This window comes from Pecten maximus, chromosome 14, assembly GCF_902652985.1.
Source record: "Pecten maximus chromosome 14, xPecMax1.1, whole genome shotgun sequence".
NCBI classification, from domain to species: domain Eukaryota; kingdom Metazoa; phylum Mollusca; class Bivalvia; order Pectinida; family Pectinidae; genus Pecten; species Pecten maximus.
The window spans coordinates 23051664-23074996 of NC_047028.1; the positions used below are offsets into that span (position 1 = coordinate 23051664).

The following is a 23333-nucleotide window of genomic DNA, read 5'->3' on the forward strand; positions in this document are numbered from 1 at the left end:
GTGATAATCCACCAGTACGATCCTAATTGGTACCAAACTTTTCCTTTGGAGTTTATACTCGAACAAATAAAATAAGTCACAAATACATCCCATAATTTAACAAACAAAAACCTTGGACATTAAGTCCGGAATGCTGGCGTTGTTGCCTATCAGTCGAATACTTAAACCACACACCAGTATATTTTCTGTTTTTCTCCGAATGATATAAACAGGTGAATATTAGCGATTTGCTAAAAATAAATGATTTTACAGCAGATCCTTTTTAAAGGGCCAGTCGACCTTCTGTTCAGTATTTTATAGTCCTACCCTTACTTCCCTAAATTTTCAAGTGGTGTGGAATATTCCTGCACGGTTAATTTCTTACTGGAAGCGATAAGAATTCTGCTGTACGATTGTAGGGTGCGTTCGCATGTGTCTGCCTTGGAGGCCCCGGTCTCGATACAATCCCTGCCGTGCTATTATAAACAGTTTGGTCCTCGGAAATAAACTTTGATAAACTGTTGACCAGTCTGCGTAAGTTTCGAACTCGCCGCTGGAGGAAGTTTTTATCCATAGACAGCCTTTGGGAGCGGGTGTGTGTGTGTTTGTAGGTGAGGCAATAATATCGCCACTGGACTAAAGATTTTAACCCGAGAAAAAACGGCAAAAATTCAAAATGTCTGCTGACGGATGTATGCCAGATTTAGACGGTAAGTTTAGCAGATCTATATATACACAGCACTTAAAGTTGAGTATTAAAATAAATGAAATGTGTACAAATCTAATTCGGGCATCGTATAATAAATTAACTCATTTCAAGTTAGTTATAAAATGGATAATCTTTCATTAAACAGTGTTAAAATTGATAAGCTTTCATTAAACAGTGTTAAAATTCAACGTGCACAGCATTGTTAGCGTCAAATAGGAATATGAAAATTCAGTAAGTAAAACACTGGATAGAATAGCATACAGGAGGGATACGTAATTATAAGTTCTGTCCTATACCTGACAGGTTGTGTATTAAGTTTGTCGCGTTCGTTTCTGCACCCGTATTCATCGAGGAAGGATACACCCTTAAGGCGAAAGCAATTTCATCTCGCATCAATCTCCAAAAATTATTTAAATTCGCAATTTCTGAACAATTCTTAGAAATGCATCAAATGAAACATTACAGTATCTTGACCGAGTAAGAAATACATGTTTAGGTCGACATTATGTTGATAGCATACGTGTGAACGTGTAGTGTTCGGTATACATATATGTAAGATACATCTTCATCCCCAAATCGTAGTAACTGCATGTATTCTTTTAGCAAGTATCGATATAATCAATATGATATAGAAATCAATCAATCAATTGATTAATTAAAACATTCAAATTAAAAATTTATGCATATATACGTTTGCATTTAAAGAAGACCCTTTCCAGCAAATTCTTCCTCGCTGGTTTCAATATTACCAGTTTTATTTAGTTGCGATGCATGTTATTGCGGTGAAATCCCCCGTCGGCGCCCCACGCAAGAAACACGTTCTGGCCATCGCCTGCCTCTGTATATCAGATGCTGGCATCGATCAAATTCTTGAGTTTCAGGTTTCGAATTTCATGCCTTTTTAGATTAGCCCTTGATAAATAAGGGGATGGGTCTTTAGCACCAAATAAGACCAGATAGATACGATACTAACTTATATTTACTTGATTGATATATGTTCATTTTAAAAAATATTCCCTGGTTTTAATTATGTCAAAAATTAGACGTCGTAACCTCGGAATGCCTAGTGGAATTTTGTGTATTGTAATGTTTAAGATTTTTTTTTATTTTTTTTTAATTTTTTTTTTATTTTTATTTTTTTTTTAAATAAACTAGATATATACATGATTTGAATGATGGGATCTTACTAAATGGACAATTTTAAATTGAAGAAATAATTACTTGAAATTGACTTTGCGCTGCACAACCTACTTCGTATTTCGCTTTTGTTACGTAGGTATGGTGTATGACTTGTATATTTACTTGTGATTAATGATACATTTTATTAACTTACTGTTTTATGACGCAGTTTCAATTATGACGTCACGCTGCTCTTTGCCGAAATGTCACTTTCTTGTTTAGTGATTAAAAAGCATAGCTAATGCAATAGTTTAATAAGGAGCGCTATGTCGGCGATCATGTGATCGTACGTGCTCTTAAAAACTTTTGACCTTGATGTGCTTCCTTTCGGTTAATACCTGTGTCATAGGTACATGTAACCACCTGTTCACCTCATTTAAAGTCCACAATTGATAAATAGTTGTAGGGCATAATAGTAAAGACAGCGTAGTATCAGTCTGTCATATAATGGGTAAAAATAGATGAATTATAGGACGATGGTTATATATATGCACTCCCTCTAAATGAATGTGCCCTCTACTTATAAATGTACTTGTTGGGGAGAAACAAACTCAGAAAAAACGGCAGACATGAAATGTTTCTAATCAAGGTAATTGAAGAAATGAATGTACCCAATATGTGTTGAATTATGCACTTGGTTTGCCTGTACGTTCGTGAAACATCTAAATCAACGCTAAGCAATGGCGATATTATAGAGTGTAATAAAAGCCTACACACTTCCTCTAACTTGATCGGCATTTACACGTGCCGGGATGATAGGACGAGTTTCTAGGAGGGAGTTTCTTAAAGAGACATGTTCAGAATCTAGTTGCCAGCTCATGTTCTTTATAAATTATGTTGTCCATTAAACTTGTCTACTAAAAAAACTTCAATCTACTCGGGAGGAATTTTACAGCATTCAGAATGACCCAAACATTCTTGTTGGTTTCAGTGTTAATTATACATCCGTTACGGTACCACATATGTTCCGGAAACGCTTCCCTATCCGGAACAAAACTTATTTTACGGTATACACGAGAGTCCGGAGTTGGGTTTGACCTGTATAACCGGGAGTGATTCCCGTTTATTGGTGGGAGTGCGGTTGGCGGGGGTTTGCGGGTGGGTGGGGGTAACGTAACGGGGGGGGGGGGGGCGTTTGGTGTTAACAAATATCGTAAGGAAACAAAAAAGCAAACGTTACATCACAGGTAGGTGCTCCGCGACGCGAGGAGGGTGGGGGGGGGGAGGTGGACTGTATTCCCACTCTGATGACACAGGCGCCCCTTCCTTTCTGGAACGTTCACATGACTGAACAGCCCCTAGAATGGATCCTTATCGGCGCGGCGGAGTCATCTGCAGTCCAGGGTCGGACATCTGATTGAACACAGATTCACATCATTACTTATTGAGACTCTATGTCAAATCAGAAAAATAAGAAAGAGAATTGATGTGGTTATCTGTAGGGCGGTAGTAACTATTGAGGGCAGTTCAAGAGATTACTGGAAGTCATCTGCCGAAATTGACAGATGTTACACCTTTTTCTAATAAAAGCATTGCGAGATTTGATAAAATTAAGGTAGAAAGTATCAATTGAGTCATATAGTAAGATAAAACTATTTTCTGCTGCATTTACTCTGTCCCATACATGTAATCGTGTGATTATTTCTTTATGTGAGTTAGGGTCAAAAATTAAATACTTGCTATTAGGTTTCATAGTTTAAATTTCAACACACGGGAAACACCGAAGCATTAATGAAGTTTAGACTGACCTAGAAACCGTCTCGCGATGCCATAAGTCATAGTATGCTTCATTACGCTTTTAACGGATGTGGAAATACTGGTGATAGATTGATGAAGTTTTCTTATTTTGTTGCACGGTAAATTAGTGTCAGGCAGGCTGCTGTATCTGGTAAATTAATTCCGCTTCTAGTGTCAGGGGTATCAAACGTCTTTGATGTTCTTTAAACGGGGCTGCTGATTCACGCAGTAGCCTTGACTATTATGAGAGTTCGCTTTATATTACACTTTTAATACAAGAGTTATTTTTTTCTCGTGTGTCAGTAAAAACTCGCGTGCTGTTTATTGTAAACAAGTACGCGACGTTTCAGATAAAACTTGTTGTATCCTGAAGTACAATGACGCAATGTCGGATCTTTTATCCAAGTGGACATGTAGGATGTCGGATCCAAAAACAAGATCGCTAGTAAGAGCCCAAGTGCGGGCAGATTATTATGTATTCATCCTTCCTATTACACACAGAAGAAAGTATATGGTTAAGTTGATAAGCAAAAAATTGTAGTTTACCTTTTCATAATATAATGTTGTTTGATTCGATGTTACAACCTGGAGTGAGGATCCACGGCGTGTGGTTCGATCCCTAAAGGGATGGTTTACGTGTTTTTCAGACGCTTAGTTCACAGTTCAAAGAACGTCTTTTGCTGTCATGATCCGTTTGCAAGACACTTTATGCCCGGGTCGCTTATGATATTGCTCAGTGAGGTAGCCACCAGCTACTACAAAGTAACACCCTCGACTCACGAGGCAATGAAAAGGCAAACCTGTTGTTTGATTTGGTTGTTATGTACTGTTGTGAAGGTGTTATAGTGTCCTATAAACATTTAAGCATTGAACGGCTTTCGCTTTCAGTTGGCATTCATATTCAATATGAATGCCAACTGGACAGAGGCAAATTCCATCTTGAATTTGCCTCTGTCCAGTTGGCATTCATATTGACTATGAATGCCAACTGAAAGCCGTTCAATGCTTATATTTACCATCTGCGAATTTTTACTTGTCGTGCGATTTTTTTTTTTAATTTTCAAATTCAAATTTCAGTTGGCAGTTCATAAGCTGGTGAACTCGCAACTGAATTGGTAGGGTTATATAGTGGCAGTGCCATACATTGGTAAATATATTAGTATAAACTTTGCTATTGAGAGAATGATTCTGGCTAACCATATTATGTAAAGATGACTTTAAAAGTTTAATGTACATGGCTGGTATATTGAAGTTGGTGTTAATTAACGTTGGCTGTTTCATGATATTATGTGATTCGTGTAGCTATAGTAACAGATATGATCGTCTGTTTATCAGTCCTAGTCACGCGTTCCCAGCATTCCTTAAGTCTACCGGAAGCTGTATTCGCGACGGGGAGTGTTTGTTTACACATAGCGGAAGGAACAAGTGAAATGAAAAATAAATAAATGAATATATATGTATGAGTATTAACCTGTTATCAACCGAAATGGCTAGAGTTACAGATCTGTGTCGATAGGAAAGAGGGGTTATTTAACAACGGCCAATGTACTTCCGCACCGCGTGATCTTTCTAAATATTGATAGTGTACTCAGCTAAACTACCACAGCCATCTGCAGTGGCGAGTTCGTATCCTTCCCCACCCATATCCCATAATATTTATCCCTGGGCGCTGCAATAAGATTATGCAACTAGGAGATAAGTATCTCGAACGCGAATGTCAACAATGGCGTCATGGTGTCAGCGTGTATTTGGATTAGTAACAAGTGTTTTTTTTTTTTTTTTTGCTGAGTCGCAAGCATTAAGTATAATTTTACGTCCCTAAATACAAAATATATACTAATGAATGTCTGACATGTGGAATTTTACACTCACATTTATTACTTTAATTCGGGTCATCTTTGTTTAGGAAATATCTATCTGTTCACGAGTAAAATTCCGTCTGATCTATTTTGTTTCACGCGAGAATAATCAGTTATTGATCAGTGATTATACATCAAGGTTATACACTTTCAGACCAACTGGTTTCTGGAAACTAACAAAATTATTCGTGATGGCTCTGGAAACTAGACATTACAGGTTGACAGCCATGCGTGTCTGATTTTTCTTGTTACATATTATGTAAGTTTGTTCCATTTTGTCTGAAATTGAATTATAATCTTAAATATAATCTAAGTGATCAAGATAATTTCACACTCGTCACATTATTAAACGAATCCTAATGTTGAGTTGATATGACACAATATTTAAGATGAGCCATGAAACGATTTAAATCAATGACATACATTTTTGGTCACGAGTGGCAGATTATATTTATTGCATAACTTATATTTCTGAAAAAAGTAACAAAGCACCCTCCTCGAATTTCAACTCGGAAACCATACATTTTTCAACATCGAGACAATAGTCTGACGTCATGATAGTGCCATGACACGTGGCTAATAGTATTTTATGGATGTGATATAGACTATAATACATTGACTGTCAATATCTCTTTGAAATTTACGAAACTAAGCGAATCCTTTCGCTGTTTTGTCTTCTCTCTATGAGTAAGCAGACACCGTATTTTGATATTAGCATTTTTCGGGTTCAATGATCTTGTTTTCTGGTGCGTAATTTAGTTTATAAAGCATAACAAATAGCATGTTTAAAGAATTACGCGTGTTGGCAACGCAACTCCTGACACGTGTAATTGGTAATAACGTCTCCTTGCAAAATAGAAATAAACAATACTTAATAATTGTATGAGATTATCTTTATAAACACATTTTGCTAACATTTATGATAAAAACGCCCATTTCTGTACACGGATAGCAATCAAAATGCAATGAGCGACATTGCATTTCGTCTAAGGTAAAGGTTTACGTAAATAAAATAGACACTTGAAACGCATTTTTGGGAATATTGAAGGCTGGAATAATGGCGAGAGAATGTTAAAAAAATAAGATGGTGGGATGTTTGCATGGTTGATAATTTTCTCGTCCAGACCAAGGAACATGTATTCCCAAAATAATATAAATCATGTATGGTCTGCATATCAGCTAGATGAATTTTTTAGATTCGTAATTGAAGTTGGCAAATGTCCAGTTTTGCTGTGTTTCACCAGCAACAACGTGTGGCTATCGGAATATTGTTTCAAGAATACAGGGCAGAAACTTACATCCATCATAGTGTCATACTTGCATGCGTAGTGCGTCAACCTTGTAACCATTTAATGTGCAGGATGTCACCAATGATTGTGTAGTAACTAATCATTGTGGAAGAATTCAACGATCATTGCGTAGTACGTCAACATTGTAGCCATTAAATGCGTGGGATGTCACCAATGATTGTGTAGTACGTCAACATTGTAACTATTTAATGCGTAGGATGTCACCAATGACTGCGTAGTACGTCAACATTGTAACCATTTAATACGTGGGATGTCACCAATGATTGTGTAGTACGTCAACATTGTAACTATTTAATGCGTAGGATGTCACCAATGACTGCGTAGTACGTCAACATTGTAACCATTTAATGCGTAGGATGTCACCAATGATTGCGTAGCACGTCAACCTTGCAACCATCTAGTGCGTACAATGTCATCAATCATTGCGTAGTACGTCAACTTTGTAACCATTCACTGCGTAAACTGTCACAAACCACTTCAGAGATGAGTTATGTCACATTTTGTTGTGTAAACCTCACCAATGATGAGGTACGTGCCACAGTGTCAGTTATGACTAAAGTTACACTTTTCAAAAAATACTGAACGTAGTATTTTTTATGTTTAGTCAAATACCGACACATCATGTGTAAATTGCATGCTTAGAGCTTATGTAATGTATTATTCACACTTTACCGCGCGCGACCCCGAACCTAGACTGGTTAACACATTACCGCAACACATGACGTAGGAATACAATCGACTCTATTTGACAAAGCGAAAATAATGAATATAGAAACAATGCTTTTGCTGTTACCGTTTTATTCTGTTGGCAAGTTGCCAAGTTTATCTAGTTATTTACCTCCTTAATAAATCAGAAAATCACTCTGCAAATTCTTTTTCTTTAGTCTTGTTTTGCTGTACGATTCGGAAGAATGGACATCAGTTATGTTTTTACTATATCTCCATCTTCAGCTCTTGAATACATTACATACCTTTGGTTAGTGCGTCATTAAATGCGTAAAACGGTCAATCCTTCCGCCACGTCAATCACTTTCCGGCAAGATATAGCCTCGAATCCTTGTACAAGTATACCCTCGAACCCCGACAAACAAATTTAATCTTTAGCTGGAATCTTGCCTGTTGTCTGTTCTATTTCGGTTGTCTCTTTAGAAAGACGAAACGCAGTTAGGAAACTTAGCATATTTCCTCTCATGTAAACGTGTATACCCTTTGACACACCCCAATATATCAAGGCGTACAGAACATTATGAAAACCCCACGTGTCTCGGTCAAGGTGTGTATCTTCTCCACCTGTAATTAAGAGCATTGCTTCAGATTCCCACGGATAACATTGAGTGTCTTAATCTGTTAATGTGATCCTTACATAGCTTTACTGATAGTTGTCGTCGTCGTCGTCGTCGTCGTCGTCGTCGTCGTCTAATTCTTTGGTTTCTGTTGTCTTTTTTGTTGGAGTTGTTCTTTGAATTTTGCAGTGAAATAGTTGGTTGGTGATAAATGGAGTTTGTGTTTTGATGGATGGTGGTAGAAGGTGGTGATGGTCTATTTGGTTGGTGGCTGATGGCGCTGATAATCTAGTTTGTTGGCGGTAGATGGCGGTGGTGGTACAGTTGACTGGCGGTAGATGGCGGTGGTGGTACAGTTGACTGGCGGTAGATGGCGGTGGTGGTACAGTTGACTGGCGGTAGATGGCGGTGGTGGTACAGTTGACTTGTGGTAGATGGCGGTGGTGGTACAGTTGACTGGCGGTCGATGGCGGTGGTGGTACAGTTGACTGGCGGTAGATGGCGGTGGTGGTACAGTTGACTGGCGGTAGATGGCGGTGGTGGTACAGTTGACTTGTGGTAGATGGCGGTGGTGGTACAGTTGACTGGCGGTAGATGGCGGTGGTGGTACAGTTGACTGGCGGTAGATGGCGGTGGTGGTACAGTTGACTGGCGGTCGATGGCGGTGGTGGTACAGTTGACTGGCGGTAGATGGCGGTGGTGGTACAGTTGACTGGCGGTCGATGGGGGTGGTGGTACAGTTGACTGGCGGTAGATGTTGAGGGGTGATAAGTCATCTAGTTTGTTAGTGACGGTTGTGGTAGAACCGATCGTTGCTGTCTATTTTGTTCAATGTTGGTGATTGTATTTCCACCATACAGAGCCCCAGTGCTGAACTGTAAATCTTATCTTACTAATACCAGTACCTCCATAACTACAGTAGTATCAATGATGAACAACGAAGAACGACTTCCTAAGATAGCTTCTCATTATTTTTGACGGATGTAGAGCTTTAACAGAAAAAAACATTGATAGACAACGATGCAGATGTTTGCTGTTTTTGAGAATACTGACCACGCGGGTCAAGGTCAAGGTCAAAGTTCAAAGTGCAATGCTTGGGGCTATAACAACAGCTGATTTCTTAATACACACTCATCAATGATCTTGTTATCTTCAATGGCATTCATATTCTGTGAAGAACTTTGTGAACGAAATGTGAAGAGCGTCTACATTGTACTTGGAGAGATATTGTAGCTTAATTGAATAGATGGGATCTTGTGACATCCCGGTATTATAAGGAGAAACAAATGATATTAAATTTTTAAAACACCTTTAAGGTAGGCTTCATTAACAAAACGGAACAATACCTGTCAAATGTTTTATAAAAGACGCATGATGGTATCTAGTTGGAAGACTAAGTTCAAAATCTACCCAAACAAATTATCATATCGCGTCTGCGGCTTGGAACAATTGGAACTCTTTTTTGTTGAAGATAAAATTCAGAGAGCTAGAACTCACTCGATGACCTAGGGATTTGCAAGCTCCGACAGCTGGTTAGAAACAGGCGGGAGCAGACTCCACCGGATAATCTAATACTCAAGCACCTGGCCCTTGCTGTAAACACAGTGCCGAACTGTCTTGTCTGCGCTTCTCGGGACATAAGACAGGTGTCCGGGTTACTGCAGCCCATTAAATGTCCGTTAATGAGGCTAACCTATTTAATTGTGTGTTCATGATGCTAGCATATTAAATTGTATGTTATGATGCTAAGCTGTAAATTGTCTATTTATGATGCTAAACTGTGAATTCTCTGTTTATGATCCTAACCTACAAATTTGCTGTTAATGAGGGTTGCCAATTAAATTGAATGTTTATGATGTAATCAGTGGGGGGGGGGGGGGGGGGGGGGGGGGGGGGGGGGGGGGGGGGTCAAACAATATCATAATATCATATTGGTCTCAAGGACAATGTTCGTTATGAGATTCGTTTTGACAATTCTTTACTAGAATAACTGTACTCGAGGTGACTACAAATTGTCAGTACAGCATGTGCGGGGGTCATACATTGGTGGTTTTCCTTGATTTGTGATGCACGTGTAGGACTAGAACATTTTAAACGTTTGGTCGATGTGAACCGTCCATGCAGGATTTCCCAATGCTTATACCCTAAACATTTGACGTCAAGTGCAGTTTGAAACCCCGATCTTTTGTAAAAGTTTTTTGTGTAAAATGCATAACGGTGATTCCATAGTTCCTGGGAACGGGGATTTTCTAAAGATAAATACTATAATGGGAACGAGGATTTTCAAAAGACGATAAAAGCATTCATCGAAACGGGGATTTTGAGGAAAAGGTTTGTGTAGTGGCGACGACTGATGTATGCACAGGAACGAGGAGTATGTAATGAAGGGAACGAGGATTGTATAGTCAAAACTTATTTCTTTATACACTGGAACGAGGATTATGCAATGAAGGGAACGAGGATTGTATAATCAAAACCTATTGCTTTAAGCGTAGGAATGATGATTATGTAATGAAGGGAACGAGGATTGTATAGTCAAAACCTATTTTGCTTTAAGTTTTGTTATGTGGGTTTAACGTCCTCACAACAGCCAGAGTCATGTGATGACGAGTGACATCTATAGGGTAAAACAAAAAAGAAACAGAAAGAATTGAAGAATGAGGAAAGAAAGCAGAGATATAAGAGCCAAGTGCTGCTGTGGGGACAAAAGATTAACTTTGGTCTCTTAAATGTCTTCTAAATAAAAGACACGAAAGAAAATCCCTGATTCTTCAAGGAGCTCAGTTTAGACGCTTTCTATGATTATGCAGTGAGATAGAGTGGGCTCTCAAATGTCCTTTGATCAGACGACAAAGGAGAAACCACCCCGGACCCAGCAGGGATGGCCCCTATTAGTCGCCTCTCACAACATGCAGCGAGATATCACAGGTCTATTCTTTCCCCCATTCAAGCATGGGTTCTATGGCGACGTACGGGATTTTATACAGGAATGTGAAATTTGATAGAAAAAAGTTTAATGTGCTTTAAAAGCAGAGTACTAAAAATAGGTGTAAACGTTAATTTTTTGTATGCCATTATTTTTTTTCTCTTATGCTCTGCATTTATCGATTCATCATTTTAAACGTAGACTCTGATTTGGACGGACAGGTGTACAGACAATCAGTGACGTTTTAGAAGGTTTTACAGACACTTGCCATGCAGCAAACGCCAGCATTGCCGTCACACTGAGAGAAGAGTGTTGAGGGCTATGTGGAATCTTAACATTTGTATACGAAAATCTTGTTCACGTTTCATGTTTAAATGTTCCTGAAACCCCAGTAAATTCCAAAGCGTATCTGTCTCATCTCGAAAATATTCCGAGAAATATCATACCTTACTTAGAAAGAGAACTTGCCTTACTCTCCCTCCCCAGACTTATTTATTTTATTTGTATCTAGAAACGTAAATAGATATAATATCTACTTTGAACATGGATTAGACAAGTTTGAATATATTTCATTGTAATCTTTTAAAGGTCAAGGTTACTGTTGCCAAATATATAGATCTTTCCTCTCAAACTCCATACCATTATTCCTTGGTCGTATAGCAGATTAGAATATTCCCTTATTTTTCCATATCTATACTGCAGTAACCCAAACGTCATCGCATACTCTGTAATGAAAAGACAATTAGTAAATACCTTTATATTGACACGCGGAATATATAGATCTAATATACATAAGAAGAAGCATTAATCTTTTTCGTTCCATTAATCAAGTATACTTGTGCTGGTGTCAAAATATTCTGATAACGATTTCTATTCTAAAATCTCCATTCTACGGAAATATAAATCTTCCAGTTCACTAGAGAGTTATATTTTTATCAATTTCACAGCAAGATAGCCAAAATCTAGATATGCCAAGCCTTCGTAGATTTAGTGTTTTCAGAGTTACTTTGGTTTCTGAATTGTTCTGTGTGGAACGGTGTATACATGTAGATATATCATCTTGCACTGTGTTCAAGTTTGGCCTCATACTTCAACCTTTAACACTGCAACATGGGCATATTTAATTACCCGACGCAGCACGTGTGCACGCGCAAATAAACAAATTAGCCAGATATTTTTTTATTGTGGCAAAGCAATAACGGATTAGTGTGGTAGGGCTAGGGCGGAGAGGGGAGAGGTGTTGGGGGTGATGTGTATATGTGGAGGGGGAGGAGGGAGAGAGGGAGGCGGAGGGAGTGGTAGGGTCAGGTGGTGGTAGGGGCTAGGGCGGAGAGGGGAGGGGTGTTGAGGGTGATGTGTGTGTGAGATGTGGAGATAGGGCTAGGGCGGAGAGGGAAGGGGTGTTGAGGGTGATGTGTCTGTGGGATGGAGTGGTAGGGCTAGGGCGGAGATGTGGTTGTGTGGTTGGGCGGGGGGCTTGGACGGAGAGAAGACGGGGATGGTGATGTGTGTGTGTGAGAGAGCGGTGGGGGGGGGGGGGGGGGGGTTCAGGGTGGTGGTGGTGTGTTTGTGTGTGTGTGTGTGTGTGTGTGTGTGTTGGGGGGGGGGGGGGGGGGTTGAGCAGAGAGGGGATGGGGCGGGGGTTGACGTGTGTTGGGATGAGTCATAGGTTAAAAGGGTGACAAGGGGGTGTTGCTTTAGGATATTGTTTGTTTACATGTTTTTCTCTTCAGAACCAATTGAGTATATGTTGTTGTTTTTATTTTATTTAAATTCCTTCTCCCTGTCGACCAATACTAATTCACACAAGCTATTTTTCTTCTCTCTGATCAAATGTACAAAGCATACACGCTTTTAATTACAGACAAATGATAGAACCACCCACATGGTGATAAATGAAGGAGGGTCACACTTCTCCGTTTTCCGTTTTGTAGTTTATCTATATTTCGGCATTTCCGCCTACGCTTTGCTGCATCTTGCAAACTAAAACACATTTCAGTTCTTTGCGGTTATAAAGAGAATGTTTGAAACAACCGAAATTTGTGTTTACCCCTTATCTAACTTTCCGGAAATTTATTCAAAGAAAGTACAAATCTGTCCAACATTAAGCGTAATGTTTCTGAACTATTAGAATACCGTTTAAATTAGCAGAGCGTTCTGTTTTGAAAGTTTCTGAACATTTCCCACTAATTATACATCGAATAGTGCAATTTTAAAGTAAACAACAGTCCACCTGGGACGTTCCGTAGTCACCGAGTACACTAATTCGTCTTACGGTTTGCCAAAATAAAACATAGAATTTTCTCGCTTTCGGGCGCTCTTTAATTCGTTCACCTTGAACTCGGCGGAGTTTGCCATTAATATTAATGCGTTTTTATATTTAGATAAAAAGACCAATATGTTCTTCTCGGATACGGGATTAAAGGGAAATGTATGTGACTCATACTTATGTATGTCGGTGTAATAAATTCAACGTAATTTGATAAGAAAAAAATTCTTACCCGATGGCATAGGTCCATAGAAAATTTGGATTGTTCCGTGTCTTTTAAAGCGATATATAATAATTACTCAAATCGGAGATGAACGTCACACGTCTTTCTCATGATTTTTTAAAGCAGTGTTGATCAATATATCCTTAATTGGTTATGAAAATTTTGTTTTGTTTTGGTATGCCATTCTAAGAAAAAATAAATAAATGGATATACTATCTAAAATAGTTGCTCAGAGTCAAAATAATTTTCGTATGCTTGCAACGCCTATACGGATGCTACAATATACTAATACCTGTTATACAAACATTTCCAATGTTGACACCATAATGAGTTATGGTCACGGAGCTTCAAACTTTGGAATCTCTTTAAATTCATATTATGAACCAGATTTAGACAGTTAATACTTTAAATGTATATACATTATATGATAATGTAATTAGCGGGAAGCGTTTCCGATAACACGGTTTATACTCTTATTACGTGTGTAATTACCGGGAAGCGTTTCTATGACGCAGACTTTACGGTCAGTACAATAATAGTTTGATACTAGCGTTAAGCGTTCCCGTGAAGCAAAACTTAGACGGGTTAATAGTACTGTACAAGTATGTAGACAGCAGTAAACGTGAGCGTTTCCATTAAACTGATTAGGACATTTCATCCGTATTCCAAGCTAGTGTTCATACAATGTAAAAGCAAAACATTCGATATACTCTATGGTTGTTGTAGGATAGAATAGCTAAAAGTTTAAGTAAAAAACATTGCTTAAACTAATTCGTTTGACAGATTGACTTTTCAAGTAACACGCTAAAAATACAATAACAAACATTTGTTTTCATTAACGATTTCAATTGTTAGCTAACATTCTAGAGGCAAGTTCTTTATCTATTTAAGTATACCTAATATAAACATAGTTTCATGTAAATAATAAACTGCTTAATATCCAACCACTATTTAACCGCTTCCGAAAACTGTGTGTCAAATATACCGAGTAATGCATGTTCTAATATACACAGTATCGAATTAACATGTTACAATTTACATGAAGGCTCTTTAATATTTCGATAAGATGTGGTATCTTAACTCCAGATGGCGAACTGTGTCTGCCTAGATGAACTTGTTTCACTAGCTCCGGCGTCGTTTCACGAGCTACCAGATTGTTTCGGACTTTGGAATGCATGGCTGATGATACTTTAAGATAAATATTAATAGATTTTCCTGTCTTGGGCCTCAAATGTATATACTCACAGAGTCGAGAGATAAGCCAGTATCACAGATTATACTGGGATATCTAGTCTCCGGCTCCACGCATCCATCGCCAGGTTTCAGTTTAGTTTGTACATCTGGGTCAAACGGAAGCTCCGCACCTTGGGGTACATGCTAGGGCAGATGCTAAATCAAATAATTTACTTACTCATGCATTTAATATGATGATTTGATTGTGGTATGTAAGGTTTATTAACATTTCCATGGGTCAAAAAGACCATTTTTGCAGACAGCTTATATAATGACAGCGGCAATGTATATGCATTTTATACCAGTTGCCCCTCTTGACCCTCAGCAGGTACCGTAATTAAATATATTGTTAGCCACAACGCAAGGTATCCCAAATAGATCTGAAATATGTCAATCACTCATTTGGCCTTGTCACTTCAAACGATATGCTTAAAGCTGTTTTGTCCAGGAATCCTTAAAATATCTCCCTTTTATTTTAACTCACCGGTATGATATAGTCCCCATCTCCTCGTCCGTGTTTAAGTTATTGGAAGTATTGCCGTGTTGATGACGTTTCCAGACGTTTAAGTAATTCTATAATTGATTTAGCAAACATCAAAAGGCATGAAATGATAAGGAGTATTACACTAGACAGGGACTATATCGCAGCCGTGTAACTAGAGAGCGGAGGAATATCTCTCGGCCATATTAGTGAATTACAGTGAACATTGACGATTTATCAGATTAACTAGCTAACCGTGGAAATGGAAACAGATAAATCTCCTGTACAAGAAAGACGAACCCATCGATAAAGCTGCAGCGGAATTTGTGGTGAACTCTCTCGAAAGGTGTAGGGAAAAGTTGTTCACAAAAAAGATGAATATTAATGTATTATTCTTACATCTCGGAACGTCATATGCAGTTGTTAATAAACATTTTTTGTTACTTTTTTTTTTAAATATGGTAGTAATTTCAGATTTGTCGATACAAAAAGATAGTTCAGTTGATTTTTTTCTTTTTTTTTTTCGTTATACAATAACTATTTTTTGATGTGAATATTTTTCCGTTTGGTTTTTTAATCCTTACGTCACCACAATACACGGGTAATAACCTGACGCCGGTTCTCAGCCAAAACGTCTTGCAAAAGTACTACATTGCAGAGAGTAAATTCCTTTCGACATATTATAACAAAGAAACGTCTTAAGAAAACGTTATCTCTTAGTATTTTGACATTCAATGACCTACCAATGTGTCCTTGTTGTCATTTTATACTGAAACAACCAGATAAAAACCTCTGCTTCCGTGACGAGACGTATTAGCAGTGCTTAATGCTATATATCTACCAAAAAGCATGCAAGTTTCTCACTCACAACTGGCATTATAGGAGATATGAAGACATTAATGTGCCTTACATTGTGGTAAATTTAATGTAAGGTGATAATCTTTTACTTCGGAAATACATCCTCACATGTTATATGCTGTTACCAACTACATGTGCGTCAGAGGCGATTATAGCTGGAAGCCCTTCAAGTTTGGGACGTTGAACTTGCAATGTAATTTTTTGCAAAATCTTGCAGCATTTTGAAATTGAGTTTTTTTCCGAAGACTTTTTCTTTTCCAAACGCCTCCCTTGCTTATCCCTCGTTTTTGGCCTTTTCGGCGCGTGTTCCCTGAATGAGGGATACATTGTGTTCTGTCATTTCACCAAGACAACCAAAAGTCTAGAAGTGGTCCTATCTGAAAGGTCATGTGGTAACGGGTGAATTGTTACCCCATGACGATAGACTGTGACTGGGTTCGATGTTCGTCTGTCTACCGTGTTTGGTGATTATATTACAGGTTTTTCACACTATGATTATAAATTACCATGATTTTGTGATATTTTCCTGAAAGGGTATATTCCCTGGAAGAATCAGTTATTTTTTTTTTTGAAGTATCAGTTGTATTTGTTTAGAACTAATACATAAGTTTGTAGAAAAATATATCTTATTTACACAATATTTGTGAATTTTGTGTAAAAAGGAGGGTGGGGAGGGGGTGGTGGATGTTGCAGCGCCGGGTATTATCATCACATCATTAAAAGAAAATTAATTTTGTGTAGATTCGCTAAGAACAAGCGGGATGTAGTTGGTTATAACGACATCGCTAGATCGTAAAAAAAAACTAACGAAATCATTTATACATCTCACAGCGTACTGTAATGTATAGATAACACAGACGAAAGTGAGTTGTAGAGCCTCGTTTCCGCCTAGACCGCCTACCAGCATCCATTAATATGGCGACACCTTTACACAGCTTTGCCAACACTTCGTGGGATCTCTAATATTAAAGATATCTATCAAGTCATTGTTACAGAAATAGATCCCTAATTATCTTTGGTACATCAATACTATATATCAACCCGATTTGTATCTCCTTTAAAGACCTTTATAGTAAAGCGATCCTCTTGGTATGAACATAACACATCTATTGCTGCAAAATAATTGCATTTATACTGAACAGCATATAACCTGCTAAAAACAATCTGCTGTCGATAATATGATTATGTTGGGATTTACATAGTGGTTTTTTGATAATGTCTTATTTTTTCATTAGAGTTTTTACAGAAATCTAAGATTCGCTGACCCTCTGTTACACCAATTTGACATTTTATTTTCTCTTCTGCATACCAATCCTCTATTCCTTTTCTGCGTTGTTTCCATAGGCAATGATGGTCACATGACCTCAGCTGTAGAGATTACGTAATACTTAAAACAAAAAAGGCAAGACCCTTCATTTTCCAACTTTCGTTTTGTTTCAGCATCTCCTCGGTTGCGTTTTTTATCATTTCGTTTAATTAATTATTTCTTCTTGTGTGTGAAACGGTTATTTCTTTTCACACAGCAAAATTGTTTCCTGTTTTTAATTAAAAAAAAACAAACCTATCGACGTAATGGTTCGCTGATAAAAACTGAAGTCGCCATGTACGGTTTGATGATAAAATCTGAAGTCGCCATGCATGGTTTGATTATACAAACTGAAGTCACCATGCATGGTCTGATGATAAAAGCTGAAGTCGCCATGCATGGTTTGATTATACAAACGGAAGTCGTCATGCATGGTTTGATGGTAAAAGCTGACGTCGCCATGCATGGTTTAATGATAATAGCTGACGTCGTCATGCATGGTTTGATGATAAAAGCTGACGTCGCCATGCATGATTTGATTGATACAAGCTGAAGTCGTCATGCATGGTTTGATTATACAAGCTGACGTCGCCATGCATGGTTTGATGATAAAAGCTGAAGTCGTCATGCATGGTTTGATTATACAAACTGAAGTCGCCATGCATGGTTTGATTATACAAACTGAAGTCGCCATGCGTGGTCTGATTGTAAAAGCTGAAGTCGGCATGCATGGTTTGATTATACAAACTGAAGTCGTCATGCATGGTTTGATGATAAAAGCTGAAGTCGCCATGCATGGTTTGATGATAATAGCTGGCGTCGCCATGCATGATTTGATGATACAAACTGAAGTCGCCATGCATGGTTTGATGGTTTGATGATAAAAGCTGACGTCGCCATGCATGGTTTGATGATAAAAGCTGACGTCGCCATGGGCGGTTCGCTGATGTAATCTCTCATCGTCATGTTGAATGAATAACTTAATATAGAATTTTAGATTGTTCTGAATTGGAACTGTATACTCATTTCAATATACAAAAAGGAACTCAGGTTTGCGGTATTCCTAAATATGCTGTGTTTTTCAAACGGGTTCTCTGGTTTCTTCACACAGTAAGACCCCTCGCGGGCTTCAATCTGGCCCAACAAGCGTGATTAATGTAAGTTTATATAACTTGTTTCACAATTGTTGTAAAATCGAAATAAGATAAAAGTTTCTGAAAGTAGTTTTATACATTAGTAATGATGGCTGTAGGTTGTGTTTAATTTCAATACTGTGTATTATTGAACATTCATGTGGCTTGTTGGGAAAATTGATGAATTGTATCAATAAGATTAACTAAGTTTAAATGTCAAACATACCAATATTATGAAAAATAGACTATTTGAACAAGATGCTATACTTGAAACTAAGATGTTTGTTAGGTAGGTCCATAGGAAGGTTGCTAGGTAGGTTGCTTGGAAGAATGTCGGTAGGTTGCTAGGAAGGTCGTATGTAGGTTGCTAGGTAGGTTGTTAGAAAGGATGTAGGTAGGTTGCTATGATGGTTGCTAGGAAGGTTGTAAGGTAGGTTGCTAAAAAGGATGTGTAGGTAGGTTGCTAGGAAAGATGCAGGAAAGTTGCTAGGTAGGTTGCTAAGAAGGATGTATAGGTAGGTTGCTAGATAGGTTGCAAGGAAGGATGTAGATAGGATGCTAGGTATGTTGCTAGGAAGGATGTAGGAAGGTTGTAGGAAGGTTGTAGGAAGGTTGTAAGGTAGGTTGCTAGGTAGGTTGCTTGGAAGGATGTGAAGGTAGGTTGCAAGGAAGGATGTAGGTAGGATGCTAGGTAGGTTGTTAGAAAGGATGTAGGTAGGTTAGGTTGCTAGTAAAGATGTAGGTTGCAAGGAAGGATGTAGGCAGGTTGCTAGGAAGGATGTAGGTAGGTTGCTAGGAAGGATGTAGGTAGGTTGCTAGGAAGGATGTAGGTAGGTTGCTAAAAAGGATGTAGGTAGGTTGCTAGGAAGGATGTAGGTAGGCTAGGTTGCTAGGAAGGTCTTTCGAAATGGTGCTAGGAAGGTTGTATGTAGGTTGCCAGGAAGATTGCTAGAGTGCATTGCAATTATATTCGGTTAAATGAAGGTCATTGACCCACTTCACACATGTACATAGAAATTGAAATAAAAGATCCTTCAACTGGAATGTGTTTGATGCAGACCATGAAACTTCCCTGTAGCTTGGTTGAGCAAGGAGTTGATAAGGCTATAATGTAATGCATGAAAATGAGCCGTGATAGATTGACTTATTGTCTGATTTATTTTTAAAAAATCACAAACAATTAAAACAGACATGTAAACACGCAACCGCAATTTTGAAAAATAAGTAAGAACAAGTACATGTGTTCTGGAAGGAAAAGTGTCCATCAGTCCTTTGACAATGATAATAACCTTTATTTAACGTCGTTTACAAGGCCAACAATCAACCTCTGTAGAGATTCTCTTACTCTAAGGGAACAAATGATGCTTTGGATGTTGGAGGAAAACCAGCGAATCTCGAACCCATGTTCTTGGGGAGAGTAGTCTGCACTCACAAATGGTTGACTAAATTATTCTTACAAGATGATGAGCTATATCATTAAGTAACTGTTAAAAAGTTAGTGTAATGTTTCAACTTTCCCGGCAATTCTCGTTAATAAAACTTTTTGAAGGTCTGTGTCTTCGTGACAAATCTGGGCCTTCATGTACCCTCCATATCAACCAATCACGTGACCCGTCTGTTAATGCCTTCTCAGTATCCATTAACGTGGATAAGGGCTTCTAACACCGTCGTATCAAAACTCAATCCGCTAGCTGTGTGCACACACGGTATACCGATATGAAGTCGGCTTGGATAGTGGTTGCATTAACAGTAGGACAAAACCTAGTCGACTATCTACAGTTCACTCAAGTTCACTTTAAATTAATCATAATTGGAATATTAGTCAGAAAGAGATTTTTCCATGGTAAACGTGCTGTGTTTCTATAGCCCCTTTGAACAGAATGACTTTGACGTGGAAATTGTTTTAAAATACCGGACTGACGGTAATGTATGGTACCCAACTAATATCAGGAACCAATCTTTTTGGAAGTTTGCCAAATTCCGGAACCCTTTTTCTGCCACTCTTTCAGTTGTTATCACCATCGACGTTTTGCCCATTTTTTTTATCTTGAAAATAGAATATTCTACTGCACGTCCATAGGTAAAGCTTTGCCATTCTTAAAAAAAAAATAATCTAAATGTTGCTTCTAGTATTAGTTCTTAAAACTTGAGTATGTAAGCCCGGGTTCCTCAAAATCCGTTCGTGTTATGGTTAACAAAATTCTATAACTAGAATTAAAGATATTTTTGAAGAAAATATGCTGGCAGGTGTTGGAACTATGTAAACTAACAAACCTTTTAACCATTAGATGCAGTTAGAATAGAAAAGACCGGAGGTAAAGTAATTCCTGCGCGCGAAGTGATTCCTGCGCGTGATGTGACGTTACATCACTATAAAAGCCTCCACGTATAGGATATCCATGCACGCTCAGCTCACCGCCCAAACTTCCCAGCCATCTTTGTATACCTTCTAGAACATTTATCGAAGTTTTTAATCTATTTTTACCTCTCCACAACGTTTATCGCCCAGTTCCTACAGACATGTCCCTCGCCCCATTCTCTTGAATTGTTTCGAATGATTCTGACTGTAGGTGTAGCAGACGCAGGGATTTGCTATTAATATAAAATATAGAAAAAAAAAAAAAAAAAATACATGATTGTTTTTTATTTGCACAGTTGTGCTTTTGTGTGGTCACCGACATTTACAGAATACAGACATTTACACAAAACTACTACAGACTTTCATTTGCAGCCCAGCGTTAGTTCTATTGTCAAGATAAACATATTATATAACAAAACAAATGGCTGGATGTTTCTGGAACGTACCTTTGCACAAGTAATATTGGGGTGTGGGAGTCTTAACCAAAAACGTACACTAAATTCGACATAACGAAGGCAAAATATGATAAAACAAATATCAGGAGGATATGGCTATGGTCATGTCTGCTTTCGTCATCAAATATACGTCCTGTCGATCTAGATGCAATATCTAGTAATGAATATCACGTTCTGGAAACGGCCATTCAGCCAATTAAAACACTTACCACATTACATATTGCTTTGATGTCTTTTCTGCGATGTCCTCTTGGATACCCGTCCTCATATATGACACTAGTTATTGGTGTCCCTTAGATACCCGTCCTCACATATGACACTAGTTATTGGTGTCCCTTAGATACCCGTCCTCATATATGACAATAGTTATTGGTGTCCCTTAGATACCCGTCCGCATATATAACAATAGTTATTGGTATCCCTAAGATACCCGTCCTCACATATGACACTAGTTATTGGTGTCCCTTAGATACCCGTCCTCATATATGACACTAGTTATTGGTGTCCCTTAGACACCCGTCCTCATATATGACACTAGTTATTGGTGTCCCTTAGATACCCGTCCTCATATATGACACTAGTTATTGGTGTCCCTTAGATACCCGTCCTCACATATGACACTAGTTATTGGTGTCCCTTAGATACCCGTCCTCATATATGACAATAGTTATTGATGTCCCTTAGATACCCGTCCTCATATATGACACTAGTTATTGGTGCCCTTAGATACCCGTCCTCATATATGACACTAGTTATTGGTGTCCCTTAGATACCCGTCCTCATATATGACACTCGTTATTGATGTCCCTTAGATACCCGTCCTCATATATGACAATAGTTATTGGTGTCCCTTAGATACCCGTCCTCATATATGACAATAGTTATTGATGTCCCTTAGATACCCGTCCTCATATATGACACTAGTTATTGGTGTCCCTTAGATACCCGTCCTAATATATGACACTAGTTATTGGTGTCCCTTAGATACCCGTCCTCATATATTACACTAGTTATTGATGTCCCTTAGATACCCGTCCTCATATATGACACTAGTAAATAGTTATTGATGTCCCTTAGATACCCGTCCTCATATATGACACTAGTAAATAGTTATTGGTGTCCCTTAGATACCCGTCCTCATATATGACACTAGTTATTGATGTCCCTTAGACACCCGTCCTCATATATGACACTAGTTATTGATGTCCCTCAGATACCCGTCCTCATATATGACCCTGGTTATTGGTGCCCTTAGATACCCGTCCTCATATATGACAATAGTTATTGGTGTCCCTTAAACACCCGTCCTCATATATGACACTAGTTATTGGTGTCCCTTAGATACCCGTCCTCATATATGACCCTGGTTATTGGTGTCCCTTAAACACCCGTCCTCATATATGACCCTGGTTATTGGTGTCCCTTAGATACCCGTCCTCATATATGATACTAGTTATTGATGTCCCTTAGATACCCGTCCTCATATATGACCCTGGTTATTGGTGTCCCTTAGATACCCGTCCTCATATATGACACTAGTTATTGGTGTCCCTTAGATACCCGTCCTCATATATGACAATAGTTATTGGTGCCCTTAGATACCCGTCCTCATATATGACCCTGGTTATTGGTGTCCCTTAGATACCCGTCCTCATATATGACAATATTTATTGGTGTCCCTTAGATACCCGTCCTCATATATGACACTAGTTATTGGTGTCCCTTAGATACCCGTCCTCATATATGACACTAGTTATTGGTGTCCCTTAGATACCCGTCCTCATATATGACACTAGTTATTGGTGTCCCTTAGATACCCGTCCTCATATATGACACTAGTTATTGGTGTCCCTTAGATACCCGTCCTCATATATGACAATAGTTATTGGTGCCCTTAGATACCCGTCCTCATATATGACCCTGGTTATTGGTGTCCCTTAGATACCCGTCCTCATATATGACAATAGTTATTGGTGTCCCTTAGATACCCGTCCTCATATATGACACTAGTTATTGGTGTCCCTTAGATACCCG

At 38.5% G+C, this 23333-nt stretch overlaps 1 protein-coding gene across 1 annotated transcript in view; it reads left to right on the forward strand.

Moving 5' to 3' along the window:
* Positions 1 to 375: 375 nt before the first annotated feature.
* The window catches only part of LOC117342156 (myosin, essential light chain, adductor muscle-like), a 33466-nt gene continuing 10508 nt past the window's right edge, over positions 376 to 23333 (forward strand). The window contains exon 1 of the mRNA XM_033904169.1: positions 376 to 689. Coding sequence (XP_033760060.1) covers positions 656 to 689 — 34 coding nt within the window. The 5' untranslated portion in view covers positions 376 to 655. The remainder of the gene's footprint in view (positions 690 to 23333) is intronic.